The sequence below is a fragment of the Ixodes scapularis genome, unplaced genomic scaffold (assembly GCF_016920785.2).
Source record: "Ixodes scapularis isolate PalLabHiFi unplaced genomic scaffold, ASM1692078v2 PGA_scaffold0__279_contigs__length_252992795, whole genome shotgun sequence".
NCBI lineage: Eukaryota > Metazoa > Arthropoda > Arachnida > Ixodida > Ixodidae > Ixodes > Ixodes scapularis.
In genome coordinates, this window is record NW_024609835.1 from 21,734,390 (window position 1) to 21,761,883 (window position 27,494).

The 27,494-nt window shown below is 44.5% G+C and overlaps 1 protein-coding gene across 1 annotated transcript; it reads right to left on the reverse strand.

The window, feature by feature from the left end:
* Positions 1-2,371: 2,371 nt before the first annotated feature.
* On the reverse strand, positions 2,372-26,627 carry LOC115331266. Its single transcript, XM_040216389.3, has 5 exons — positions 26,520-26,627; positions 21,522-21,694; positions 19,589-19,647; positions 11,804-11,898; positions 2,372-2,540 (listed from the first exon to the last, which is right to left on the reverse strand). The coding sequence occupies exons 1-5, from the start codon at positions 26,625-26,627 to the stop codon at positions 2,427-2,429; spliced, it is 549 nt and encodes a 182-aa protein (XP_040072323.1). The 3' UTR covers positions 2,372-2,426.
* Positions 26,628-27,494: the final 867 nt, after the last annotated feature.

Below are 27,494 nucleotides of genomic sequence, written 5' to 3' on the forward strand. Positions count from 1 at the left end.
CTAAAATACGCCAGGGTCGAGGAGAACGCTGGAAGTGTAATTCTACGGTCCGCGCGCGCTGGCCTTCCTTTTATAAAGGATTCGATGTAAATAATCGTAATAAGGCTTTGACGAACGCGCCTGCGAGCCAAAATTTGTTTTAATTTTCGGCTTTAGAACAATTACTACTGCAGACGCCAGCACGTGCAACGCGTGTAACTACACTCGTAGCATGCACCTCGGTGCTTGGGAAATTTAGAAAAAGTCTACTGGGACGCTGTTTACTTTTTTGTGCTATCAATGCCCGGCCGATTGAGTCAAGGCAATCCGCTTTCCAAAGACGTTGCCATGCCGACAATTATCGCGTTCATTTAGGCTTAGGAATGGTCAGAATTGAAAGACTATCTAACAAATGCGGCGAGGTCATTCCTCAAGCTTTGCGATTTAAGTGAGGTAAGCCAAAGCGAAAGTCTCCTGCACCATTCGTTGCTGACTAACGCGCCCGATATCTCAGCTACGACATGATAGAGAGTTTCAACCGACCGTTTTTTCGCCCCGATAATGACACCCGATAACGATACGATGCATGCCCAAGGCCGCCAGAGGAGAGAGAAGGTATCGTTATCGGGGCGAAAAAAAACAATCTGCTAAAACTCTCAATTAGTTCCAAAGCGAGCGGCGCTCACTCATCGGGGCACCGCCATGTTTCCCCGCATCCCTACCGAGCCATCCACGTGATTTTAAAATCCCTCTCCTAGGTACTGCGGCTAACTTTAGCCGCGGTTATCGGTTCGAGCAAACGGAGGCACAGCTCGAGAAGAAATGCTTGGAGGTTCCAAGCGCTAAACCACGAATGTTTCATGTAGCAACACAATTGCAGGGCAATTAGCGAGACATTTTTTTCTTCAACGAATTATATTGCTTGTGCTTGCAGCCCGTTTACTTAAGAAGTAGACGCTAACCATACAAGATATGGGCCACCATCAATAAGCGTGAGCAAATATTCTACCGCTGTCCTTGTTATGTTACCCTACTCCTCCAATAAACTTACAACTTCCTGGAGTGGGGCAGTCTTGTACAAAGTATTGCTGCAGCAAATAGGAGAGAGTAACTTTGGTATCCTCGGATATCTGTTCTTCAGCCCAGAATCTCCTGTGATAAAAGTGGATGGTCAATCCACGTAGATTTCAAAGCTGCGGCAAAATGACCACAGGGAGTGCCAAGTCACTTGTGATTCTGGAGCCGTGCTACCTATGGACGGCTATAAATAGGACTTACATCAATCGATGTTGCAGTCTGAGGTCACCAGGTCACCAAATTGCGGTTACCTACTTACAACACTGACACGTGCGCTCCAGTTTCGCTTTCAGGAAACGCATCAAACTAGATTTGAAGCGAGTCTCAGTAGAGATGGCAATATCCGTATTTAATTATTTGTTTATCTAACTCCGTAAAAACATCAATGCTACGCGAAAAGTGTCCAATCACTTTGAACTGCACAATCGTGCAACGCGAAGAGGTTTAAAACAAAGTTGACCTAAATTACTTGATGTTAGCCTGCAAGGTGTCGAGGTTGGAAAATCACGGTTACCTATTTGTCACATTGACACGTGCGACCCACTTTTGCTTCCAGGAAATGCATCCTGTACAAAATAAAGCTGAAGCCGCTGTATGTGCTGCTGGCAATGTCCGCCCAAATTGTTTTAACTTACTTTAAGTTTCAGTATCCATACTACTCCCGACATTCTAAGAAATGGCCCATACTATTATTAGCATTTGACTTGACCAAAAGAGTTTGGGCCTAAAATCGAACTCTGCGCTGTTGCTGCACGAACAATGTGCATGTCAGCGTAAAATCGTGAAAATACTTTTTTGGTTAAAATGTTTTTTGTTTTTTTTTACCGTGGAACTCATTATTGATGGTATCAAAAATTGGTTTAACGAGTGCCGTGTAAAAAACGCAAATACACACGCAATGCCTTTTTTCAATTTTTTAATTTTTTTTAGCGTGACGTACGTTCTTGCTTTTTAATGTTAATCTCTCTTTCTAATGAACCGAAATTAGCTAGATTGTGTGCTAAGATTTAAAGAGTCTAATTAAAAATCAATTGTTTTCTCTTCGGTGCTACATTCCACACGAAGAAGGAGCCTGCACAGTATAATACCGCCCGGTCTACTACGAGCAAAAATCGCGTATTTGAAGCTCAGTCGAAGTGTAGGGCGAACAATATCACGCCTCTTTGACAATAATAATAGGGCCAGAAAACTCGACAGTTATTTTATTAAAAGAAGGTGGTGCGTTTATTGCTAGAAAAAATATTTGGAATAAACGGAGTGTGTGAGAGATACAAAAAAATGTAAAAAATATGAAATAAAAATTGCCGGAGCCTGGATATACATATAAATTGAAGGGCTCAAGTATCACGTAGTCCGCATTTGCATCCGACCTACGGCGAAAGGTTCAACTTGGTTGAAATCATCCCACACCCGTCAGGGCAAACCATAGGCAGAAGCTGATCGGCGTTGACGCAGCTTTCCACCCTGTCATATATCTTGTACACCTGGCCTTGGCCTCGTTTGCCTGCATATAAAAAAGCGCATATTAAGAATATAAAATACGTATATGATCGGTATATACACTTTGTCATATCGTCTAAGACGCCATTTTTCCGATGCATTGGATCCACCCTTAAAACGTTCGAGGGTTTTTCGCTGCGAATTAATAAAGAGCACTTTGTACCGCGGTGAGACTACCGAAAGGTTGCCCCAATGGTGAAGGCAGGATGAGGAAATTTTAACCCAGTACATTACCGAAAGCAAAAGATTAGAATGACTTGTTCAGGTCTTAATTTAGAGGCACCGTCCTTCGTTGGAGACATACGTTAACACAAGCGACTTGAAGTGAAGTACGCATAGACCAACTGAACTCTTTGACGTCACGCCACTACGATGGCGCTGCTGCCGGCACTGCGCATGCGCAGATGCTTCGCCTCGGGCGAATCTGTTTTCTGTGGGCGCGCAGTGCCCACACCCGGCGTGGGCAAACTCGGGCTCCTTTGTAAAGAGTGTGTTGGACGATAGGTGTCGCGGGCTCCTAGTCCCGTGTAGAGTTCCTGTATAGGTTCCCTACGGGAGCCAGAGTTGCGCGTCTGTTTTCCACGTGCCGCCGCGCCGCGATTCGCCGAGATCAGATCACGTGGGGAGCAGACTCAAATGTCGTGCAGGAAAGTAGACATGGCGCGCGTTCCGGCGTATGTTCCCTTGCTTTTGAGCGCGCCGCGCCTGGAACGTGCGGCGCCGCTAGTGGCCGAATCCAGTCGCGTGAGCAGTAGGCTCAACATGCCGTGCAGGAAAGACGGCCCTACGGGGATGAACATGCAACTCTGGCTCCCGTAGGGAGCCTATGCAGGAACTCCAGTCCAGCGCCTCTGCGCCTCTGCGCGATAATCCCAGACGCGTTGCACCAGTAGCTTGCGTCATCTATTACACTTTGTTCCACCACTTGTCGGAGCGCCATCGATGCTATGATTCAATTAGGCCGATGAAGCATTGCCGGAAGCACAATGTCATACTGTTCGTTATCTTTCTTGAGCGCGTGTTATCAAGGTGTCAACCAACTCGTCTCAGCGAATTTTATGTGATCTGACTCTTCTAGTATATGCACTGGTGTTCATGCGTTTTCTAGCCTTTATGTATTCGCGACTCCACCTACCAATTGGAATGAATGAATGATTGGAACTTTATTTCGGCGAGAGCTACCAGGGCCAAAATGCGCGAAGTGCATAAACTATTGCGGAAATAAGGATTGAGAAAACAGAGCTGTAGAAGATGTTTATTTAATAAGACTATGACCATGAGTCATGCATAACATATGCCCATGAGTTCTGGGTATAAATAAAAATTAGTATGACTATGGATTTTAAAATCAAACTGACCATAAGATGCTACACTCTAGGCTATTTACAATGGGAGACACATATTTTACAAATAAAAGTTAGAACCGATCTATATAGACAGTTAATTTAAGAAATTCTAAAACAGGCCTAAATGGGACCAGAGGTTGATCCTTGAACGCGATCTTTTATCTGCTGAAATTTTCTGGATTGCATGCTTCATGTTAGAATGTTGATGAAGCGGTCTCTGTCTTACGATACATCACAGGCGAAAGAAACGTTTTATTATTCGGTGTATATTTTTCTTCTTCACTCGTTTATGGCAGACGCTCCATTCTATTAATGTAATCGATGCTTTATATTTACATGCCTTATTTCGTTTTATTTTTGGGGCGTGTTTTTCGCATGATGTTATTTATTGTTCATGGTTTGTACTGCTAAACTCCAGGAGGGGGGAGGATAAAAATGGATGGAAAGGTTAAACTGAAGATGGGTGTCTACAAATATCTGGAAAACACACCCGTCGTTGTTGATAAAGGTGCCTGCAGGGCATCACAACGTGTAATACAGTCATTACTTTGCCATAATGCTCACACTCAGGAGCATCTTCACCATAAATTAAATACACATGTGTCAAGCGCGAATGGCCCATCCTCAATCGGGATGTGAAAACTTCATGAAAACGGTTCCTATGATGGGAACTTTCCCACGCCCCTAAACAAGATTTGAGAGCTTGTGGTTTATTGCCTATTTCCATCACCCAATCTGACTGCCTAAGCTTATTAATTGCTCTGTTTAAAGCTGGTTTAAAATCTTCATACCGCAGTCTAAGGTTTTCTTTTTAATGGTATCATTGAGAAAGGCGGCTAGCGTATCTGCCCCTTCATTACCGATAGTACGTACATGGCTTGGTACCCAGGAAAGTTTATTATCAAGTCCGAGTAGGCAACATGGTGCATTTGTACACGCGCTTCTTGTGTACGCCGGTTCATTGTGTCAGTAAGAGAGCAAGCCGGGGGGGGGGGGGGGTGCGCTGTGAGCATCAACACACTAAATAGTATTATCACATGACTCTTTAAGATATGTTCAGGGGCCATAATATATCATAAAGCTCAAGAGTAAAACTACTTGCAATGCTATCGATATTGAACTGCGCTTAAAAACTGCAGAACCTAGGTAAGGCTAGGTTTTGGCACCATCCGTATATAATTGTAGGTCTTCCTGTTATTTTTACAGCAATGCTCTAAACTCCTGCTGATTTCGAAGAGGATTGACTGATTTTTTATAAAAATTTGCCAGTGACCAGTCACATCAAAAGTTTACTGCACTCCATCGAGGAATGCTCTCGACCCTTGTAATCAAGTTATTTTCAGGGACTGTAAGCTGCAGAGATGTTCAATTACCATGAAGCCGAAAACTTGATTGTCGCACAAACCTCGGCTTGTTTTCAAAAAAAGTGTAAGAAACAAGATGTCTCTACACAGCTAAAGGCGGGATATGCTAGGCCAGATTTAACTTTGAATCCAAAACACGGCTAAAGTATTGTCTCCTTTTTTCTAAAAAAAAAATTGATGAGTATCTGCGTACAAGCTTATTAGAAGCGACATCCGAAAAACTCTTGTAAGCAGTCGAAAGCCAAGATGATGGACATTATCTAACATTTTCAAGACCTATTCCCATGCTGATTCGTACACAATTGCACCATAGTCCAGACCGGAATGAACCCGGGCAATGTACAAACAGATAAACAGCGCCTGTCAGATCTTCAAGGCATGTGAGAAGCTACATTGAGGATATTAGATGATTGCAGGCACTTCTGCTTCAGTTCCTTGACGTAAGCCAAAAGGTAAGTTTCTTGTCAAAAACCACCCCTAAAACATGTGATCTTGCTTTACAGGTACAGAAGTACTACTGAGTTGTAAACTGTGCTCAGCTGACGGAGCACGACGTAGTGAAAAGGGCACGCAAACTGCATTTTCAGGAAAATATTAAACCCACTTTCATCACCCCATATACTCGAGTCATTTATCGAGACATGTAGCTCTCGCTCGCAACCTTAGAGGTTGCAAGAAAAAAGGAAATCTGCATATCGTCGACATAGGTACAACCGATAGGAGACAGATGGCGGTATTACTGCAGCCAGGCCGTTATTCTTTCTTGCAAACAGAGAAACACTTAATGCACCTCCTTAAGCAGCCCCACATTCTTAGAGAAAAACATCGGAGTGTGTGGAGCCGAACCTAACCTGATAAGTTCGGTTAGTAAGAAACTTATTTGCCACGAAACATTCGGCCACGGATGCCGTACGTATGCAAGTCCTCAGGAATCCGATACCGCCAAATAGTTTCTTAAGCCTTTTCTAGGTCGATGAATACCACCACAGAGTGCAGTCGATATACAAAAGCTTCACGTATGGAAGGTTTTCGACGAACAAGATTATCCAAAGTTAAACGATTCATTCTAAATCGACACTGATTGGTATCTAAAACTTTTCCGCCTCTAAAAAGTATACTGGACGCCTATTTATCAGCCTCCGGTAAGTTTTCCCGAGACAACTGGTCATCGCAATGGGACGATAACTCATAGGCAGTGAAAAGACTTTACCGGGTTTCACGAAGGGAATTATATGCGCCTATTTCCAGCACTGAGGAAAAACAGAAGCTCCCCACGAATGGTCAAAAAGTCAACAGATGACCCAGCGATTCCTGGGACAGGTGCCCGCAACATGTCATAGTATATTATTTCAGGTACGGGCGCAACACCTTCTTTGTTGCAAGGGCCACCTCAAGTTCACACAATGTGAAGGGCTGGTTATATTCTAGAGCATTCGATCCAGATATAGAAATCGGCTGCTTTTCTGCTATAGCCCTCAATTTTTTTTTCCCGAAACAGTGTAATTAGAAGAATTATAAACTTATTGAAACTATTCTGCAAGAAACTTAGCCTGACCCTTCAATGTTGGCACAGGTGAAGAAAAAAGAGGTGTCTTAAAATGAAGATACTTGCCCCGAATCTTTCTTACTCGGTCCCACACCACTTTTGAAGTAACAAAACTGTTCACATTGGAAACGTAATTTACCTACGAGCTCCTTCTGGCCTGCTTCCTTGTCCAATATGCCTTTGCTTTACTTTTATTTTAGCTCTATCTTGTTCCTGACAGTTAGGTAGTGGTAAAAAGTGCTCCAGGACTTGTTCTGAGACCTAAGTATGGAAATACAGTCCTTAGTCTAGCAAGGCTTGCACCACTTCGGAGGGAGAGAGAGAGGGGGGGGGGATTTATTATTCACACCATCCGCTTCGCAAGATGCATCCAGATGCTTGTGGAACGGAAATATATGCTGAGTTTATGATTCGGTCAGTAATGTAAAAGGTAGCATTCGCAGGGGTTATAGCTAAAAGTTCGATAGAGCCAAGTACCGCTCCCAACTAAGAAGAACCCAGTCCGCCTTGTCCGATTTCCACTTGGGGATTCTGTTTGGAAGTGACGGCAGTGCTACCATCCTCTCTAAAACTACAGGAAAATGGTCAGTTCCAAAGGGATTGTCTAAAATTTTCCATGAAAAGCATGGAAGTAAAGACGGTGGTGAGAGGGCCAAAGTGATATAGGTGAAAGTATTAAAAGATGCACTAAAAAAAGTCGGATCACTTCCATTTAAAAGGCAAAGGGCAGATGATAACAAAATCGTTGAATTACTCCGCCATGGGAGTCGTAGCGGGTGCTGCCCCGGATGGGGTGGTGCTCATTAAAATTTTCTAAATTAAGAAAAACGTTGTGGAAGCTGGCCAGTCAGTACATGAACGTCAGGTAAATGCAATGAAATACTTGGTGGCAGTTAGATTGAAGCCAGTGTAATAAGGCGGCCACGAAGAATATGAACTAACACTACCACTAGTGAGGTCGCGAGAGAAAATGGAACACAGGCAACTCCGCTCTTTACAACCACAGCCACTCCACCAGACGAGTTTTTTAGAAGGTGCACGATTCTTTTTAAGAACTTGATAGCGGCGTAGAAACTTTTTGTGTGTGTCCCTAAGATCTGTCTCTTGTAGGCATAAGACCACTAGGTCGAAGCTCATCTAGAAAATAATTGATTTATTCAACATTAGAAAAAGGGCTGCGGCTATTCCACGGCATGATACTATTCTTATTTACCATTTTGAAAAGAAAAAAAAAATCTCTCTCTATATATATACTATGAAAAGTGACCTAAAATAAAGGTTCGTTAAGATTTAAAATCTATATTTACACGTGGGTGCTCTTTCTTTTTTAGGAGGATCTCTCTGCCCACGAGTGTGGTCACTGGCGACAGAAAGAGAGCCCACTTTCATCCATGGGCTCGGCTCTTGCCGTCGGCAGCTGACCCTTGGAGTTCGACAGCTTCGGCGGCTCCCCGGGCTTCCTCTGGCGGCCAGAGGTGCGAGGGGGTTCACCTCGGTCAGAGGGGTCGAAATGCAAGGTGAAGCAGGGGATGCCAACCCTTGCTCCGGTGTGGATGCTGACGGGACAGCATCCACTTTGCGATTAAAAAGCGGTGCCCCTGGCACCGCTCCCGAAAAAAGAGGAGACCGCGACGGGAGGCGCGGATCATCGAGATACGTCTGTGTTCCAGTTAAAACCATCAGCCTTACCGGTCCCCTGAGTACGGCCTGGACATAAGAGCCTTTGGAAATAAAGGCGAGGCGCTTTTTTGAATCAATCTCAGAAATGTTTTCAGCAACCTTCAAAGTGATGATTTCTTTTCCGTATTTTCATAAAGAGCAAGATCGGGAGAATGTGTGATGCTTACCGTTACAGTTTTCGCATTGAGCTTCGTTCTCGCAGACATCAGCAACATCCTCGTTACTAGAGCACTTGGCGTACGTCAACACCCTGACAGCTCCGCAACCCAAGGCAGAACCTTTGGCACTTAAAGCAGCCCTGAGGCTTCAGCACAAAGGGCCGGACACTGCATTGAATACAGCCTGCTTTCACAGTAGTTGGCAAAGTCGTGGATTCGAAGGCCAAAATAACATGCCTTGTTTTGCGTTCCACGCCTTCGCGATGGGTGTTCATGCGTCGCGCTGCAACAATTCCCTGCCCAGAGAGACCCTCAACTAGCTATGTATCTGTATAAACGAGCAAATCATATTCAGAAATGCCACCTTGGACAGTTTTTACCTTTCGGTGAGGGGTCACACTAACCTTGTAGACTTAGTTGAAGTTCAGGGCTAGGGTTGACCCACTTTGTTTCTTTTTATTTATTTTAACAAGAATGTTGCCTGATGTCATCCGTTTGGTGCTGCAGTTTTCACCAGCAACACCTTCCAGCACTTCGGACAATAAAAATGGAGATATTTAGCAAGTAGCTTATTGCCCTGGGAAATTTGAAAAGATCGTGGGCCATGGTGGCAAATTCAAGGACTTCGGTGCGACCTCTTTTCAGAGGCCGATCGGGAGGTTGTAGTTCGGAACCCATAAAAGATGGGAGGAAGATTCGGTGCCTGGGTGCACCGCCCACTACGAAGCCCAACAAGGGGTTAGGTAATGTGTCATAGCAAGGTTGGCTTGTCTGACAGAATTACACTACCTGTAGAGCCCAAGAACGATGCCCGAATGTGGTCGCAGGGACAAGACCTTTTTCACTCAAGGTTGGTTCTTATCGCCTAAGAAGGTCGAAAAGGAAGAAAGAGAATGTAGAAGAAAAGAGAAAAGGTGGAAGGAGAAGTGAAAGAAGAAAAAAGAGATTAGAAGAGGAGACTGCCTGAATCATCCTGGTCGGGCCAAGCCAGGACACCCGTCTACGAGAAGCAGGGGCAGAAGTGGTATATTGCCTCGCCGTGGGGCCCCGAAAACCAGGACAACATCGTCTGCTGCGATTGGTCAGCGCCACGCCGCTCACCGATCGCAGCAGACGGCGTTGTCCCGGTCTCTTGGTCCGGCTTGGTCCCGCCGTGTATGATAGGGCCCCAGGGTCGCTTTTCCCCGGACACGGGTCAAGCCACGCACAGCCAGGCGTGGGAGGGTGAACCTACACGGTTCCGGGTTCGTGGTGACGCCACTCACCAAACACCTACTAAAGCAAGTGGCCCCTGCGTGTCGGTATAGGGGGGCTCACGTGGCTGAGGTCCGTGGTGACGGAACTCACCGAACACACCGACCAATAGGGATTGGCACTCTCAGGCACGTGTTGTGGTTGAAAACTAGGCCTGTCGTGCCACGATCCATCAAAATGCACAGCGTTCGGATTTCAGCAGGCAAGCATTGGATCTACAATGGTTTGCCCCTATTTTTATTCACTGCGCTCCAAACCTGCGGCGGTGCGTAACATAAACGTGCTTCCAGTGGCTTAGCGTTTTTGAGAAAGCGAGAATTCAAATTAGGTAACGTTTATAAGCGCTAAATAATACGCTAGTTAACGTTTATAAATGCAAAATTCCTGGTTCACGCAGTTGCGTAGGATGCGTCTTGAGCGATCTACGCAACATGCTGATACGAAAACGACAGTCACCGGGACAACTGTGCGCCCTACACAACATGACAAGCAATTCTAATCGCACGTAAATCCTCCGGCCATTACGAGCCTTGATTTTTGTGGTTTTCTTTGGGTCTTGTCATTACTGTTGTTTTCGTTTCTGTGAACACAAGCAACGACATTTCCCTCACTTTATTTCGGTGGCCATAGCACCAGCCGCCGACAACATGCAATCCCGGACGCCGAAAAAGAAGATCAGAAATCGCGAAAGGACCCAATCCGGCCAGTTCATTGCTTTCCCACTAGAAGCCGACCGTTTTGCTGGAGTCGTGAATACTCTATGATTTATTGTGAAGCAATGCATAGCTGCGGAGTAAACTATCCCCAATACGTGCGCTATCGATGTGCGACGGTAATTGACCTTCACATTAGAAAAGAGTTGTGTAACTCTTGATACAGAAAACGTATTAGCCCTATACGTTCGCATCCTGCCTTCCCCACGTAAAAGCAGCTAACCGCAAGACAATCCCTAAAAGGGCAAAGGAACAGAGGCATATTAAAATTATGAAAAAGAAATGAAGCTAGTGAGTGAAAATAATCTCGGTAACGTAAGAGAAGCGAGCAAGGCATTTTAACCAAGCATATTTAACCGGAAAATGGTTTAACGTTAGCGAAACTTTTCTTTAATTACCTGATGCGTTTTACAACATAGTCCGTTCTAAATAAGCGATTCATTGGTTCATAAGGGCCTTGAATCGAAAATAATTAGGTGGCAGTATAACTGCCGTAAATATGGTTCTAGTCATCTTTTTTTTCAAATATCAAGCACGGGCCTGATTTAACGGATTTTGACCTAAAATTAAAAACAATGAAGGATATACAACATGTCAGCTAACTGCTTTAAGCCAATTTAGACGGCCCGCAAGAATCGGTTTCTTGTAAAATCGCCCTGCGACTGGCTACAGAATGCAGAGGTGAAAAGAGGTGGTGGAAGTTTACTGTGAAAAAACCAAGGACTGGTCTCATCTCATTCAAAATATAAATAAAAAAAACTGTTTTGGGTAGTTTACGCTGCCATTTAGCAGACTGTGCACGCGTAGAGAGAATTGCTGCCAAGAGATGGCGCACGCCGCGTCGAGGGAGCGCGGGCCGATTCGGGTTCTTCAGCGAGGTCGTCTGCTATGACCTCGAATCAGCCGGCGCCACTTGCCACGGCGTACGCCATCTGTCGACAGCAATTCTCTCTACGCGTGTATCGCCTTCGAAGTTGCAGCGTAAACTGCCCAGAACAGGTTTTTGTTGTCAATATTTTGTACGAGATAAGTTTACTCCTTGATTTTTTCTTTCCATCTAAACTTTCACCACTTGCTTTCAACGTTGTAGTATATCGCAGCGCGATATGTTGAAGAACCAATTTTTGCGGGCTGTCTAAAGTGCCTTAAAAGCGTTAGTTTACAAGCTGTATATCTGAAGTACGACTACAGGGAGTATATTCTGCAGCTTACCATATGCCACAAAGTAAGCCATTTCTTTATAGGGTTCCTGCAAGATTGTGAAGGACTCGTGCAATGTTCCTGAAATGATATGAAAGAAAAATCCTCATGTGATTGCAATATGCCAGGTCATTTAACGGGTACTTTCAAAAGTCGAGGTAGCATGAGACACGCTTGTTCAATCACCACTCAAGGAGAAAATAAACACTCGATAATTCGGGTCAGGCGGCTCCTTATGTGGTCCCGTATTACTACTGGGCAGGGCGAAAAATAAAAAAAGGCAATAAGATTTAAGTTATGATATAAATCATTATATCAGTTTTACTATGGTGAGTTAAATGAAACCTTTCGCGCAAAAATAAGCCCGAAAATGTATTTTTGTTTGTTTTGCGTTTGTCTATCATTTGATACTTCCTAGTTCCTATGTAATTGGTTTTAGATTAAAATCTAAGAATCAGCGAGAAAAATATTTTTATAAAAGTGAACACGAGCAAAAGTTAAAAAAAGTTTCGAAAGAAAATATTTGTTCTGAGCGAAACGGAGTGTAGAGCTTCCGCTTTGTTTCTAACGGACTAAGAGATAAAGCTGTTTTATTATGGCAAATATTACAGCGTTAAAAAGCGTTTTAGTTTAGTCTTGTAAAATTGGATATTTACGGGTCAAGCCGGGTAGGTGGAGAGAGAAGGCATTTCCGCCTGTCTGAGGCCTCTGCCCTCCGTTGTGTACAGTAAATACACAATTATAGAAAACAAAATGCATTCAGAGGAAAAAAAAGATACAACACTTTGCACATTCACGCGTAATAAATATACACGCTCGTCTGTAAAATGTTTAAAATATGACTAACAAAAGGTCATCGTCACTTTTTTTCACCTTTCAAAAACATGGGAAAGGAGGAAATTATTCCACAATCATCAAAAATAATCACCCCTACAAGAATTAATTTCGTAAATCACAACCAATTATTGACTGGTCATAGGCCGGGGCACAAAAACAATACACTGGTGTGATTATTAAGGTATAAAAATTGATATGGACACATTAACACAAAGGGAAAAAGCAAAACAGTATATTGTAATGTAATGTTATCTTTGAACATCTTTGAACCGTAAACTAATTTTTATTTTGTGTAATTCTTTTTTCCGCATTGTCATCAGTAACCGGAAGAATTGGTCAATTAACCAATGTGTTATGTTGAAATATAGATCTAGTAGTAAAGAAGCAATATCTTGTGGCTAAAGGAATTGAAACCTTTTTTTTTTATTAAAAAAAAAAAAAAAACTCATGAGTTTTGTGTTTTTTCGTTTAGTTTCTGTCTTTTTTTTTTTCTGATTTACCAACGGCTGACCCGCGTGCGTTGTCACGTCGAGTGTTCTCCGGACTCGTGCCGTTCCAGCATATATGGACTGCTTGCGAAAGCGATCGGTTTTGTTTTCTTAACTTTGTTTTTAGAGTTTATTGATATTTTTACGTCAAACCTTTATAATATTTCTGTTCAGTAGGTACACGTATACATCAAAGTTCTCCACGATCTCATTTTTTATGAACAAAAAATGTTCTTCAGTCACTTTCCAGTAAGAACAAATAACGATGCTAGATGTTGATGATTATATTTCTGTGATTTTCCTTGAGATGGAAAACACTGCTTAAGAAAGAGCAAGGTTCTACGAAGCGTGCGTGCTCTCACGAACCAGCAATCTCAAATAGTTTTTTTTTTTTTTTTCTTAAAATGGAAGGGCTGTCTTCAAAACTACGAGTCCTGTGCTCTTTCGGGGCACCAGCCTAACCGGTGCAATCTGCTGATCGTGAAAACCCTGAAGGAAGGAGTGAAAAAGTGCGGTCATTCCGCTCGCGTTAAATGCGTAGTACAGCGTATATCTGTAATAGCCAAACTACATTGAGATCAATGAAACTTTTCTCTGATCTGAAAATTATGCGAAGACCATCGGCGCTCTAATTGTCGTGGGAATTGGGAATTGGGGGGAAAATATCATCCTCATCATCATCATCGGCAATAACACAATTATGCCATAGAAATATTCGCTATACCTTTAGCAGAAGGACTAAACCAGCAAATTTTGCATTAGAACGAATTATGCCTTATTTAACACCTTGTAAAAACATACGCTTGCATAGGGCATACTTAAGAAAAACACGCAAATCGCAAAATGATCAATATTTTCGAGGCGATAAAGAGAACGAGTATGGAATCCGTGTTGAGTTGATTGGACATAAAATCTTTTTGAAACATAATTCGCTTTATTTAATTTTGTTCGGTATTATAAAGTGCATTCATTTCTGGTTGATTGTTGGCGCCTATCTGGAACTATGGTGCCTGGAACACGTCTCCGATTCTGTGTTTACCGCCTCCTAAGAAGTGGTGCCCTGGTTTCAGCATGATGACGTGAAACAAGTGTCATGTTACCGCCAACCGCGATCCTGGAGGTGCCACACCTCAGGGGTGGTGGAAAGGCAGGCGCGAGTTTTGCTGCAAGTTGCTCTCCGGTTTCACAGCCAGGAGTTGAGACGCCTGGACAACAGCAACACTTACGTTCTCTCGTTTTTTTTTTTTTTTCTGGAATTTCGATGCTGAACAGCCAGGCTCGCAACATGCAACAGTATGGCACTCCGGCTTTCGTAACGCCATTTCTTGCCACTTCGGGCGCACTTTCCATGCATGGTAAAATATGACGTTAAACTCACCAGTCAGAGACGCGTTCCCGGCACAGTAGTGGAATTTCTTATTGAAAGTTCTAGGGAGCCGTTTTTGCACATCCGATACGGTACAATCGGCCCTCCGGCACGATGTGCGCATGCGCTACGACAGAAGACTCACACATGCACACTTCGTACCGGAGGGCCCATCGTACCGTATCGGGTGTGCAAAAAACGGTTAATTAAAACTCTCTATTAGCGAAGCGTTTATGTAGCAGTTGAAGATAGGGCTGGGCAATACATCGATTAACCTTCCAACTAATGAATTAAGGCTTTAATCGCGAGCAACTTTTGAACCGGTTAACCGGATTTTTGGTCGGTACCCAACAAGAGGTAAATTTGATGCACGCACGACTCTATCCTAGACGATCTGCCCAATCTAAAGGTGGCTCATTTCCCCCCTCCCCCCTGCCCCCCGCCCCCCCCCCCCCCCCCCCCCCCCCCCCCCCCCAAAGAAAACGCTGCGCGGCTTGCATCCGGTCATTCTGTCCCGGGTTGTTTTCCGTTCCCACCCAGGTGCTATTGGCACGGCTCAATTCTCGCGCTCGCCAAGCGTCACGTGTCCGAGGATATACATTACAGTTCCGCCGAGAACAGACAAACAAGCCGGGCCCGCAATTAATCTCCGCGCGACCGCGAAACGTCACGTGTTGAGGATCTATTACACACTCTGGCCCAGGCTGTTGTGGCTTACGACCACGGTGCTTACGACAAGAGACAGGACGAGGTGCAGCCGATGTAGCTTCCAGAGCCAAACGGTTTTAATGTCCCGTGCATTCGTTTCGTCTCGCACATCCCAGGCGCGCGCTCACTTCTTTGCCCGCCGCCTCGCGCTATTTATTGAAACAATACTCAAACACAACACTCCTTCCCCATCAATGTTTTGGCTGACTCACACAAGAATACCTCTCCGGTGGCCTACGTTGTCGTATGCTACTTCGAAGCACTGGTGTGGTCGGTACCGCTGTCTTGATTTGTTGCTGGCGATCTCTCATGCGTCTCTCCATTTCAGGATGAAGGAAGCTCAGACGGGTCCTAGGCTTCCAAGAGAGAAACAGCTCGGCTGGAGTTCTGTCGGTCGTACCAGTTGGGGTGTTTCTGTATGCAAACAGGAACTGGTCGACTCGATGTTGCATCGATTTCGATACACCCGTCCGTTGCTCGTCGATTACCTGCCTCAGGAGGTCCCGCTTGACGGTTTGCACACACCGTTCCGCGCTTCCGTTTGAGGCGGGATGGTACGGAGGACTTTTCGTGTGGCGTACCCCATTCATCGACAGAAACTCTACGAACTCTGTCGCCACAAACTGGGGTCCATTGTCTGTCACTACCTCTTCTGGTAGTCCAAACGCGGCGAAAACACTTCGCAATCTTTCGATAGTACATTTTGTCGTAGTGGAACTCATTAGAAACACTTCTACCCACTTTGAATGAGCATCTACGACAATCAAAAACCAGTTTGACCTGTTGTCCTTTTATCAAACCCACACCTTCTCCAAAAAGTTCAGCGTACTTCTCAAGGAGCCTTGCTTCCTTTTCTTCTCTTACACTGTTTACGCATGACCAGTCTAGCCTCAGCTCTTCTAGCCAGTCTCGACCAAGCAGCGGGGTTACGTTGCCCCCTGGTGCCTTAACTACAATAAGAGGAAGTGTCTTTCTCTGTCCATTGTGCTCGACTGGTACTGACAACTTCCCAGTCACCGTGAGAAAATTCCCCCCATACGTTCTCAATTTAAGGTTGCATGGCTCCTTAGGAATGTTTGCCCAGTATTTCACACACCACGATTCTGGCACTACCGACACGGACGCTCCAGTGTCTATCTGCATTCTTACGAGCTTGTCGGCTACTTTAACATCTACTTCATAGTTACGCCTTCCCGTTTCACACGCGTACACTGTGTAAAGCTGCATATCATCAGCTCCCTCACTTGCGACGTGTTTAACGGAGTCTGTTTTGAACCTACAAACTTTTGCCAGGTGTCCGACTTTTTTACAGACAGGACATTTGTACTTGCGGTACTTGCAGGGCTGTCCAGTGTGTACCTGTCCGCAGTAGGAACATGAAGACGTGGTGTCTCCCGTATGCCCGGATGTCTGTTTAGTCGTGGAAGCTCGTGGACCCTTATTTGACTTGCGCCACGGTTCCCTTTTCTGTTGCCGAACCGCGTTCACGTCGTCTTCTTCTCGTTGGCTAGACGACCTATGACGACCTGCAGTAGGCTGAAACGTGATGGTTTCCTTGCGTGCGAGCTCGATGCTTTTAGCAATGTCACACGCGGCACCAAACGTCAACGTCGTCTTCTTCAACAAGTCGGACTGTGTTTTCTTGTCTTTTAATCCCGCGACGAACCTGTCGCGCAAAGCATCATCCAAGAAACTGCCGAACTCGCAAGTCGACGCGAGCCTCTTCAGCTCCACTGAAAAAGTGGCTACCGTCTCCTCTTCCTTTTGGTAGCGACGGTTAAACTTAAACCGCTCTGCTATCACCATCGGCCTCGGAGCGTAATGACCTTTCAGAACCGCCACCAACTCCTCCCAGCTTTTCTCTTCTGGTTTGACCGGATGGAGTAAAGTCTTAAGAGTCTTGTACGGTTTCTGGCCAATTGCGGTGACAAAAGCAGAGAGCCTTAGGGCTTCGCTTACCTTTGTAGCCTTTAGGTAGTGTTCGAATCTTTCGACGTAAGATTCAAAATCTTCGTCACCATCCTCCACAAATGGATCGAACCTTCCCAACCCTGCCATGTTCGTTCGTCCTTGCCGTGGCCCGGTGGATTCCTTCTACGATGCCCGTTGCAGTCGTGATGGACATCCCATCCTCGTCGCCAATTATGTTGTGGCTTACGACCACGGTGCTTACGACAAGAGACAGGACGAGGTGCAGCCGATGTAGCTTCCAGAGCCAAACGGTTTTAATGTCCCGTGCATTCGTTTCGTCTCGCACATCCCAGGCGCGCGCTCACTTCTTTGCCCGCCGCCTCGCGCTATTTATTGAAACAATACTCAAACACAACACAGGCAAGACAGACAAGCACACAAACAAGCTGGGAAGTTAACAACGCTATCGTTACTTCTTCCAGTATTCAGCCCCTAAACATGGACGATTTCATGAGCATAAAAGGCAATCTCGCCGGATAGTTTGGGTTTAAGGTAACTCATCTGCATAAAGTCGTTTTCGTGACGTGGAAGCGTAAGTTCGCTTAGTGTCACCTACGAGCGGAGCACCCGAGTACGGCGCTGCGGCAAGGGTCATCCGCAAAAACGCAGACAACAATCGACGCCTTCTCATCGAGGCCCCTTTCTGTGAAAAAAGACGAAAGCATCGCCCAAGCCCTTTCTTCTAGGCTTGTTTCTGCAAGCGGGCCACTGAACATTGTACAAGACCCAGGACTGAAGAATGTGCTTCAGATGGCCTTAAGCTCTCCGTCCTACCAACTGCCTTCGCGCCGCTATGGTGGACAGCCTGTACAACACAAAAAGAGAGTTTCCAAGCAGAACTTTCGGCAACTAACTTCATCAGCTTAACGACTTACTTCTGGACCGCGATTTCCAATGATGTCTACCTTGGAGTAACGGTGCATTGGATTAACGACGCCTGGGTGCTCCAATCCGAAACGCTCCAGGTGAGACACGTACCGGAACGCCACACAGCAGAACGATGTGCCCGTGATGTTTCGGAGGCTGGGAAAATTGGTCAGGAGGTGGAAGCTGTGTGCACCGATAACGCGCGTAACATTTGTCTTGGTGTAGAGAGAGCGAGCTTCCAGAGCCCGAAGTACGCAGCTCATACGCTGCAGCTGTGCATCCAAATGGCTATCACCGTGACAGGAGTGGAACGACTACTGGCCACCTGTCGACGCGCTGTGGGTCATTTTAAGCACAGCACGAACCACCAGGCCATCCTTTCAAAGCACGCACCTGTTCTCGGAGTGCCAACAACAAAGCTCCAGCAAGATATCGCCACACGATGGAATAGCACCTGCATAATTAAAACACCCTGCTAGAACTGAAGGAGCCTTTGCGCCTCGCCATAAAGGACGACAGTGCAAGCAAAGCGACTGTTCAACGCCTCACATATGTTGACTGGGACATGCTAGAACAACATCGGTAGGTTTTGAGACCCCTTTAGATGTAACGGAGCTTCTTTGAGGAGGCAAGTATGTAACACGGTCCGTCCTGATTCCAGCGATGAAGCTGCTGAAGAATAATATGAGAATAAACGACTGTGACCCCGCCTTCATCTGCCGCTTGAAGGCCATGCTGGTGGATTCAACCGACGAGAGACTAAGCGCGTGGCCGCACTACATCCTCGCCATCTCGGATTACGAGATGACGACGTGTCTTGACCGTCGGTTCAGGAGCCTCCATTCCATGGACAAAGATCGCCGAGAACACATGTGGCATGGGCTTTAGCAGCTGGCACGAATGTCGCCGGACACTCAGCGTGACAACACACAAAAGAAAAAAAAAAGAAAATACGCATTCTCGGAGGGGAGCGAAGGAACCACAGTCTCCTGCGAAGCATCACTATATCGTTCGCTGCCAGAGGTTACAGACGATAACCTGGACCCGCTACAGTGGTGGTGAGCACAGTGCTCTCTCCTTCCCGAGCTAGTGTCAATCGTTAAGGCGGTGATGTGCGTCTCAGCCACCTCAACGCCGTATGAGCGTCTTTTCAGTGCAGAAGGCATGATCGTGAACAAACAAAGGAACTCGGTCGTGACGGAGAATGAGGACGATCGTTTTTGTCTTCGAAGCTGGAGCAAAAATATGTGAGTCTTTGAAACGTTGAACTATATGTATCATCAATTGCAAACGTCCTTTGCGCCGTGTATCTGACAGTAAAGTAAGTATTCAAACGCAAGACGAGCTGTTGCATTAGTTTAATTTATTATTTATAGAAATCAGCGCAACCGAATAATCGATTAATTAATAGATTAAAGGGCGGCGATTACTCTGGTTTAGACTTTTTAATCGACGCCTCGACCTAGTTTAAAGTCGCCAGCTTATTTTCGTTAGACGTGTTAACTACCGGAACGTTTCCGTAGGACAGGCTTACCGTTAATAGTTAGATATCCAACCTCGGATTCTGGATCGTAGTAGGTAGAAAAAGTTGTCCTATAAGGGAAAGGTTCACTTAATTAAGGTCAGGCAGAGAAGTCGCCAAAGAAGCAAACCATCAAATAAGTAATTCACAGTTAAAGCCTTAGTATCCGTTAGGATATGGCTATACACGCTCATTGGTTCTGGCATATTTACAACACTGCCAAACTTTTGAATCAATAATTATTGGTTTTCTTAATTAATTTATAAATCAGAAGATCAAACGGACACGCCCACTTATATCGATACATGTTGAACAACTTCAGTTTTGGCAAACGCAACTGTTTATTGAATTAATGCCACTATCTCAGAGTTAATATCGTTCAAATGGCTATAGAAGCCTGCGTCTGAAAAGCCAAGAAATAAACAATTTTTCGCTTCGTGTGGTTCAAACATTTTTGCGATATATATTTTTCTATAAATAATTCATGCCTCAGGTCCCTGCCGAATAAATAGCCGTAAATATATCAAATAGTTTTGTAACGGAGCAGCGCAAACATTCCCTTTTCCGTCTCAATAGGTTAAAGTTTAACCAGCTCGACTGCGACTAATTGCTACCAATTTCCGAAAATAAAAAAATGTCTGTTACGACGTTGTTCAGGCGCAATAGCTTCTTCATACGTATTTCTCAAAGATGCGCTTGGAACATCATTCGTTTGTCTTTTTTTGATAAATTCAACCGGTAATAATGGAGGAATATCGTATCCCAATCGGGCGCTTGCAGGAGTCTAGGATGCAACGTCACTCCCAGTTTGATATTGCCGTGTCCGTTATCCAGTAGACAGCGCACTTGATTATCACGCGGATGTCCTGGAATCAAAACTTCTCCTTTTTAACCTTGATTTTAAGCGAGACCAGTCCTTTAACTTTTCATAGATATTCTAGAAAGTTCTAGCATAATCGGGATGATGCCAATAGTCCTCGTACAAAAACATCCAGAAGTTGTCGGGGGTATAAAAGCAGCCCTGCGTGCTAGATCACTTTTTTTTCCTTTGCCACCGCCCTACCTTGAAGTTACGCCGATATCGGCAGCCGGGGACGCTCGTTATCGTACATTTTCTTTCAGAGCAAGTTTGCCACATTAAAATTTTAGATTCCCAGTTTTTTTGTTTATTTTCTTGTCCTTGCCATTCGTTGTTTGCGGCAATACTTCTACAGGAATCTATGTCGGTGACACCATTCTGCTCTCATCACATGTTCGCTATGCATGCCTTTCTTTACGCGAACACAGTGCTTTCTAGATCACTTGAGTTGTTTCGTGTTGTGATCCACTGAGCCAGCCAGACTCGTCAGGAACGTAAATAAAAATGGGCTGCTTCTCGATTTCTGTACATATTTGTCTTTATTCCGGCATTAGACGAGCCTGCACTTGAGGAGTGTACACGTCAGTGGCAAAAATGGCGCCTTAGAACGCCACCGGGAGGCTCCGAAGAAGTAAAAACATATATGTATTTAAGCATCCCAAATACATCCCCGACTTAACTTCTTGAGTTCTGTTGTCGACTAAGCGTCTGCTTGGTTTCACGTCTTATCAGCATTAAAAACAATGCTAATTAAAATCGATTACGTGCCTTTAAATAGGGAAAGTAGCGGAAGGTTGTTAATGTTCAATTTTGCAGTTTTCGAACACGCTGTTTTGGTAACGTGCCCGGAAATGACGTCAGGTGCAAAAGCCCTCTAGGCATGCCGTCTTGCTAGAAAAAGGGCCCGCACCCTAATTGCCAGTGAAAGTGTAACGATAGCAACGATACCGATGACCCGTTTTATCAGCTGAAAGTATCGAAGAACGAGTAATTATAACCTTTAGAAGTGCATTGCGTTGTAGTGCATAGAACCTGCGATTTGTTAGAATGCAAGCAAAGTTTAGGGATCAAAATCGTTTAGCGTACGTTGTACTGCTTCGTGCTGTTCCGTTAAATATCTCCCATATTGTGTTTTTGGCACACTCGTTGTTTCCAGATGTTCCATCCCACAGCCCTGACGTAATAATGGTATTCGGCGTTTCCAGGAAGCTCCCGTTGCGATAGCACTGGTACCAGATAAACGGAATGTACTGCATTCTCTGCAAACGCAACAACACAATGAACGAGGGAATGGCAGTGCGCTCTTAGAAAATTCTATATCTACATTTGCCCCCAAACACACTGAAAATACCAACCATACTATGTAAAGGTTCGTGGGTTACGTTATCTATAGAAAAATGTGTTTTTGAGGGCGCAGAAAAAAAACTGGCCAGTGCGAAGGTTTAGCAGTATACATTATGGTCATACAGTCGGAATGGCTACGAAACGTCCGCTCATTTTGCCACTGAAACGTTTAACGTTCTCGTTTGATGGGTGTTCCGACCTTACTAAATACTTTATATAAGCGTATAGTGCGACACGGGTATAGTTTGTCTCACTCCAAATGATCAGTAATATCCAACTAATTTGTTCTCGATATATTTTGTTCATTTGTAAAACTGTAAAACGCACGGATTAATTTTAAATAAAAAATAAGACTTTATACCAAAAATCAAAACAAAAATAAAACGAAATGGTTTCCAAGGACAGATATTTCAATCATGGTTTTTGGCGAACAATGAAGTGGCTCCTGATTAATATGCATTACTGCGCTTTATTGCCTATCGTACTAAAATCGTCAGATTACTCCTGACCTTATATCAGGTAATGAAGGCAGCACGAATTAAGATAAAGGCTTGGGCGGGTTGGGAATTCTAGAGGCGTTTGCAAGCAGCCGCACTTCAAGAGCGAGTCTGGCCTCCATGAATGGAAAACACTCTGTTTGGGCGCCAGATTTGAAACCGTGGGGACGCCTCAACAGTACTTGACTATCAGAAGGTCTACCCACACATGCAGCAAAATGGCGGCGCCCAAAGGCCGTACTTGCAAGCGTCTATTTGTGGTATTTTTCCATGCTTTGCAGATTTGTGAAAAAGCAAAAAAAACTGAAAGCTACGCTAATACAATTTGTGCAGTTAAGCTACACGGCCAGGGGGACAAATATAAATGAATATTTACCATGATTATTTTAACCCGAGTCTGGGTCAGGAGTAATGTATTTTACATTTGAAGGGAAGGTAAGTGGGACAGACAGCATCTGAAACTCAGCTAATCATTATATTCAACCAACCTTCTTATATACAAAACTACAACCACCACAAAAGTACCGAACATCATGTTTTTCAAGGTGGCGAGCACGACTCTCACCCACATCACAAAACAAATGAAGTGGTGTCACCCATAAAGCACAACCACCTTCCGGTTTAGACAAAAATGTTTCCAGACAGCTAGAGGTCACATATAATATACAACGCTTCTGAACTACTACATACACACAGCCAGTTATACCTTTGGTTAGTTTAGACGAAAAGCTTCTAAAATACTATCTCAGAAAAGTACACTAACAAAAAAGAAACAAACTTCCTTGACACACAGACTCATGAAGGGTTTACAGCCTTCACGCATCTACACAGTGATACTTTTAATAGAGTATTGACTAAACAGGAGCTTTTCTTTCTAAGACAAAGAAGTAAACACAAATTTAAAGACGTTTATACTCTCCGTGATGCCGAATTAGAGCGCAGCTCTTGGGGAGGAGGAGGGGAGAGCGCGGAGAAGGAGTATGACCCTCGCCCCCCCGTACCCTCTCCTCCTCCCTTCCTGCCTCCCTCCCATCTAGCGGGAAATTTTCAGAAAATTTCCCGCTAAATTTAGCGAAAACTTCCCGCTAAATTTAGCAGGAATATTTTTCCGCTAAACTTGGCGGAAAGCTTTTAAAAATTTTAAAAATAAAATTTTCAGTTAAGTCTAGCGGGAAATTTTTCCGCTAAATTTAGCGATAACTTTTCCCGCCTAAATTTAGCGGAGAAATTTCTCCGCTAATTTTAGCGGGAAATTTTCCCGCTAAACATAGCGAGAAAAATTTCCCTCTAAATTCTGGGGGAAATTTTCCAACTCAAGATATCGGGGAAATATTTCGGATAAAGTTAGAGGGGAAATTTTCCCATAATGCAAGGCGCGGTTACGCCCGGTTGCATTATTACCGTAAGGCCCGCTTCAGACGGGGCAACTTTTCCAGCAATTTTGAGGTTGCTGGCGGGTTGTTCCCTAGCTTTCCCTAGATCGACGCGAATTGCTGAGATCGGGTCCGGCTCGAACAAGCGAGCAACTCGGAGCAATTCGTAGACGGTTGAAGCGGCTGCAGCCAATCAGAGACGCGATATTTTCACGTGACACCCCTGTCGTGGTGATGATGACAGCTAAAGACTTAGTTCTGGTTTAGAATGGATCGTTTTCGGAAATAAACAGTTTCAGAAAAATGAGTTAGTATTCTAAACGACGTTCAAAGATATAAGAACAAATTTAATGATTATGGTGGCAAGTCGGAGCAATTCGGTTGCTGCGTGTGAACGCGGGCGGCCGGTGTTGCTGGTGTTGCGACCTCAAGTTGCTGGGTGAAATTGCTCCGGCTGAAGCGGGCCTAAGGCAGCGCGCGCGGTTACGCCGACGCCGACGATGACGCTACTCGAGCCGGAAACGGGCGTCTACGAGCTGCGCTATAAAAATTCATTCATAAGGGAGGCATAAAGCTCCATGTTTGACCCAAACCTAGCCGACTTCTGGTTCACACGAACGGACAACCAAAACAAAGCGCAACTGAAGCTGAAAGGATTTATGTGAAATACTACTAAGCTGTAAAGAGGCGTGACGGATACAGCCTCCTACTGTTCTTATGCGGATCGTCTCTCTTACAACTCTCTTTTTATTTTAGCTACCTCCTTGTGTACTATTTCTGGTCCTGACCATTATGCACTCTATTCGTTTACGTGTTCAGCTAATTCTGAATTTGCAGAATTATTCTTTGCGTTTCTTTCGGGTTCGTGAACCTGTCATTGACACACCTTGAAGTTTGCCCTACGTACTTAACACCACAAGCCAAAGGTATCTTATAGACCGCTCCGCTCGAACCTGTCTGAAATGGCGTGAGTCTACTTAACCTAAACTCTGAATTGAAAACGGTGTAAACTCCGAACTCTTTTGGAGTTGCTTTCAGGTTAGGCGACATTTATGGCAAGAGAGGATTGCAGCGAATTCTCGTTTTTATTTCTCTTTTCCTTCACTTTTATCTGCGATTTCTATAAATAATTATCTTTTTTGCGAACTAATTTTTATATCCGGCTTTGTTCATTCTTTTCCACTGTCGTTCCAACGTTTGAGTCATCCAATAAATACAAGATCTATCTAGTGCATTCCTGGTTAATGATTTAATCACCTCCTCTTTCACAGTTTTTAATTGGAAACATAATTTTGATAGCACTGGTTTTCAACTTTCCTTGTCACACTTGCAGCACAACCCATCTTCAGTATGAACTAAAAACGTTAAAATTTAAGGACTCTAGTTTTGGGTCTTTCCACCCTGAAATGAGGCTCGGGTGCTGCTGACCTAATTAATGTTTCTAGGTTGTTTGATAGACATTTGCGAAAATAGCAAATCACTTTGCATCAACATATATTTGAACAGTGCATGTATCTGATGACTCTTGGAGCCATCAGACACAACACAGTCTAAGGAGTTCAAGTAAATTTCCACTCACGCCGTTGCAACAGACGACCCTATGCACACTCCCTCTTTTTTCTGTATACTCTTTTGCTTCATAGTCCACAAACGTCGACTGGAGGTAATGCTAAAAAATAGAAAGAAAATTATCTATGGAAATGCCTGACTGTGATTGGAATTAAACCAAATTCAACTCGAGAACCTCTTTCACCCTCTTCAGTTAGTTTATTATTTGAGATAGTAGTTCAGAAGCTTTTCGTCTAAACCAACCAGAGGTATTATTGTGTGTGTGTTTGTCGTAGTTCAAAAGCATTGTATATTTTTTGTGACCTCCAGCTCCCTGAAACCGGAAAGTTGTTGTGGTTTTCTGGGTGACATAGCTTAGTCTGTTTTGGGATGTGGGTGAGAGTTGTGCACGCGACCTTGGAAAGCAGAATGTTTGATGGTTTTGTGGCCGTTGTAGTTCGTTATATAAGGAGGTTGGTTGAATAAAATGATTAGCTGAGTTTGAGATGGTGTCTGCCCCTCTTACTTTCTCTTAACCTATAACAGAAGTTTCTCCTTCTGCCACAGTTTCGAATTAGAATAGTCAGAGTGATCTTCCTCCAGCTCCCCTGCCTACTAACCGTAATTTCGTTAATGAGTGTATAATTTCCGCCATAAGTTAGATCATTAACCAAATTTTGTTCATATGTTTTTTTTTTTTTAATGACAGAATGTAAACATTCGGTTTAAATAACGCATTTGATGAGAGTCATCGAAAACCAATAAATAAGTAAACTTGGAAACAAGGCAACGATTGCGGCGCGTGGGAAGGGCCGTGGTGCGCTAAAGTTACTACTTTTGGAACGAGTGGCATGCTGGTGGTGGAGGAACCGAGCGGGCGCGTATTTTCACCACCATTGTTGCACCAGTTGCACGAGTGGTAAATTTTGCGCTCATCCGCACTTCTCACGCTCCTCAAAACTTTCTAAAATTCATTTACTTAGTGGTTTCCCGTGACGCTCAGTAAGTCTATGATTAGATTAATATCTTTATATTTTATAACATAAAGTTAATCAACAAAGTTTAGTTTATTCACCGACTAATCGTGACAATTATCTTTCTACACTATGTCCACCTTGCCGCACAGCTCACCCGGACAAACATCATTGACGTAGCCTTCAGGTCTTTAAAAAATCAGTAAAGCTTTAAAAAATACACCCAGTACAGGGAGCAACAGCACAATAACGGCTAGGACGACACAGGAGACACACAAAGAAAAACAGCGCCCTTTTTTGTCTTTCTGCCTTTGTCTTTTTTTCCGCTGTTGCTGCCCAGCATGTTACCTCATAAAACTTTGCAGTAGGGCTCTTGCCCTTTGATGTTCCTGCTTGTGCGCAGGATATTCCGCCGTACAAGACGAGGAGGATTGAGAGCACCGTCCATGACTTCATCCTTACTTCTCCTCCACGGATTTCGCTTGTAGTCATGTAGGTGCAACCGAACCTTGAACGCAATTGAGAATACACATTTTATATATTGCGCACAAAGCTGGCCGTTCGTTTCAAGCAGGAATTGTTCGATCACACATAGCTGCAACGCATTCAAACAGATTGAAGATGTCTTTAGTGAATTGGCACACGCAAAGATACTACACAACGTTGATTGGCAGCACATTCCGTTCGTTGATTCACGCCACTAAAAAAAAACAAAAAACATTAACCTTTCTGACATGCCTACACTCTTATCATACACAACTGGGTTTCTTTCAACAAGTTTAGCAAATGTTATGCAGGATCGGCATTGTGATTCAATGAATGCTTCAGAGGCGAAAGAGTCACTGGCTGTGTTTTTGTGATTGTGACCGTAGCACGTCGAATTAAAAAGAGCAGATCGGTCGAAGAGAAAAAAAATGAAAGCCGTTTACAACTCCCTGTAACGCAGAATTAGAGCGCAGCTCTTGAAAAGGAGGAGGGAAGGGCACTGGGTGGGTGGGTCAAGTGACCTCGGGTGGCGGGGGGGGTCACGTGACCTTGGGGGGTCACGTGACAATGCTGATTGGTGACGTCATCAGTGATGATGACGATGACGATACGGATACCAGTGACGTCATCCGTGACGTCACTGATGACGTCATCAGTGGCGATGACGCCAACGGGGGTCACGTGACCTCGGGGGGGGGTGACGTGACCTTGGGAGGGGGTCACGTGACCTGGGTAACCATCGTGACTCTCGTGAGGGTAACCCTAGTAACCTTCTTGAGGGTAACTCTCGTGACCCTCGTGAAAGTAACTCTCGTGACACTCGTGAGGGTAACTCTC

What these genes read in the sequence shown, in the direction of transcription:
- LOC115331266 (XM_040216389.3), bottom strand. Translation starts at nt 26,627, where the DNA reads ATGAAGTCATGGACGGTGCTCTCAATCCTCCTCGTCTTGTACGGCGGA. An exon ending in ACAGCACGAAGCAGTACAAC is followed by an intron (nt 19,648 to 21,521) that starts GTACGCTAAACG and finishes TTTCCCTTATAG; the next exon opens with GACAACTTTTTCTACCTACT. An exon ending in TGCAGAATATACTCCCTGTA is followed by an intron (nt 2,541 to 11,803) that starts GTCGTACTTCAG and finishes GGCCAAGGCCAG; the next exon opens with GTGTACAAGATATATGACAG.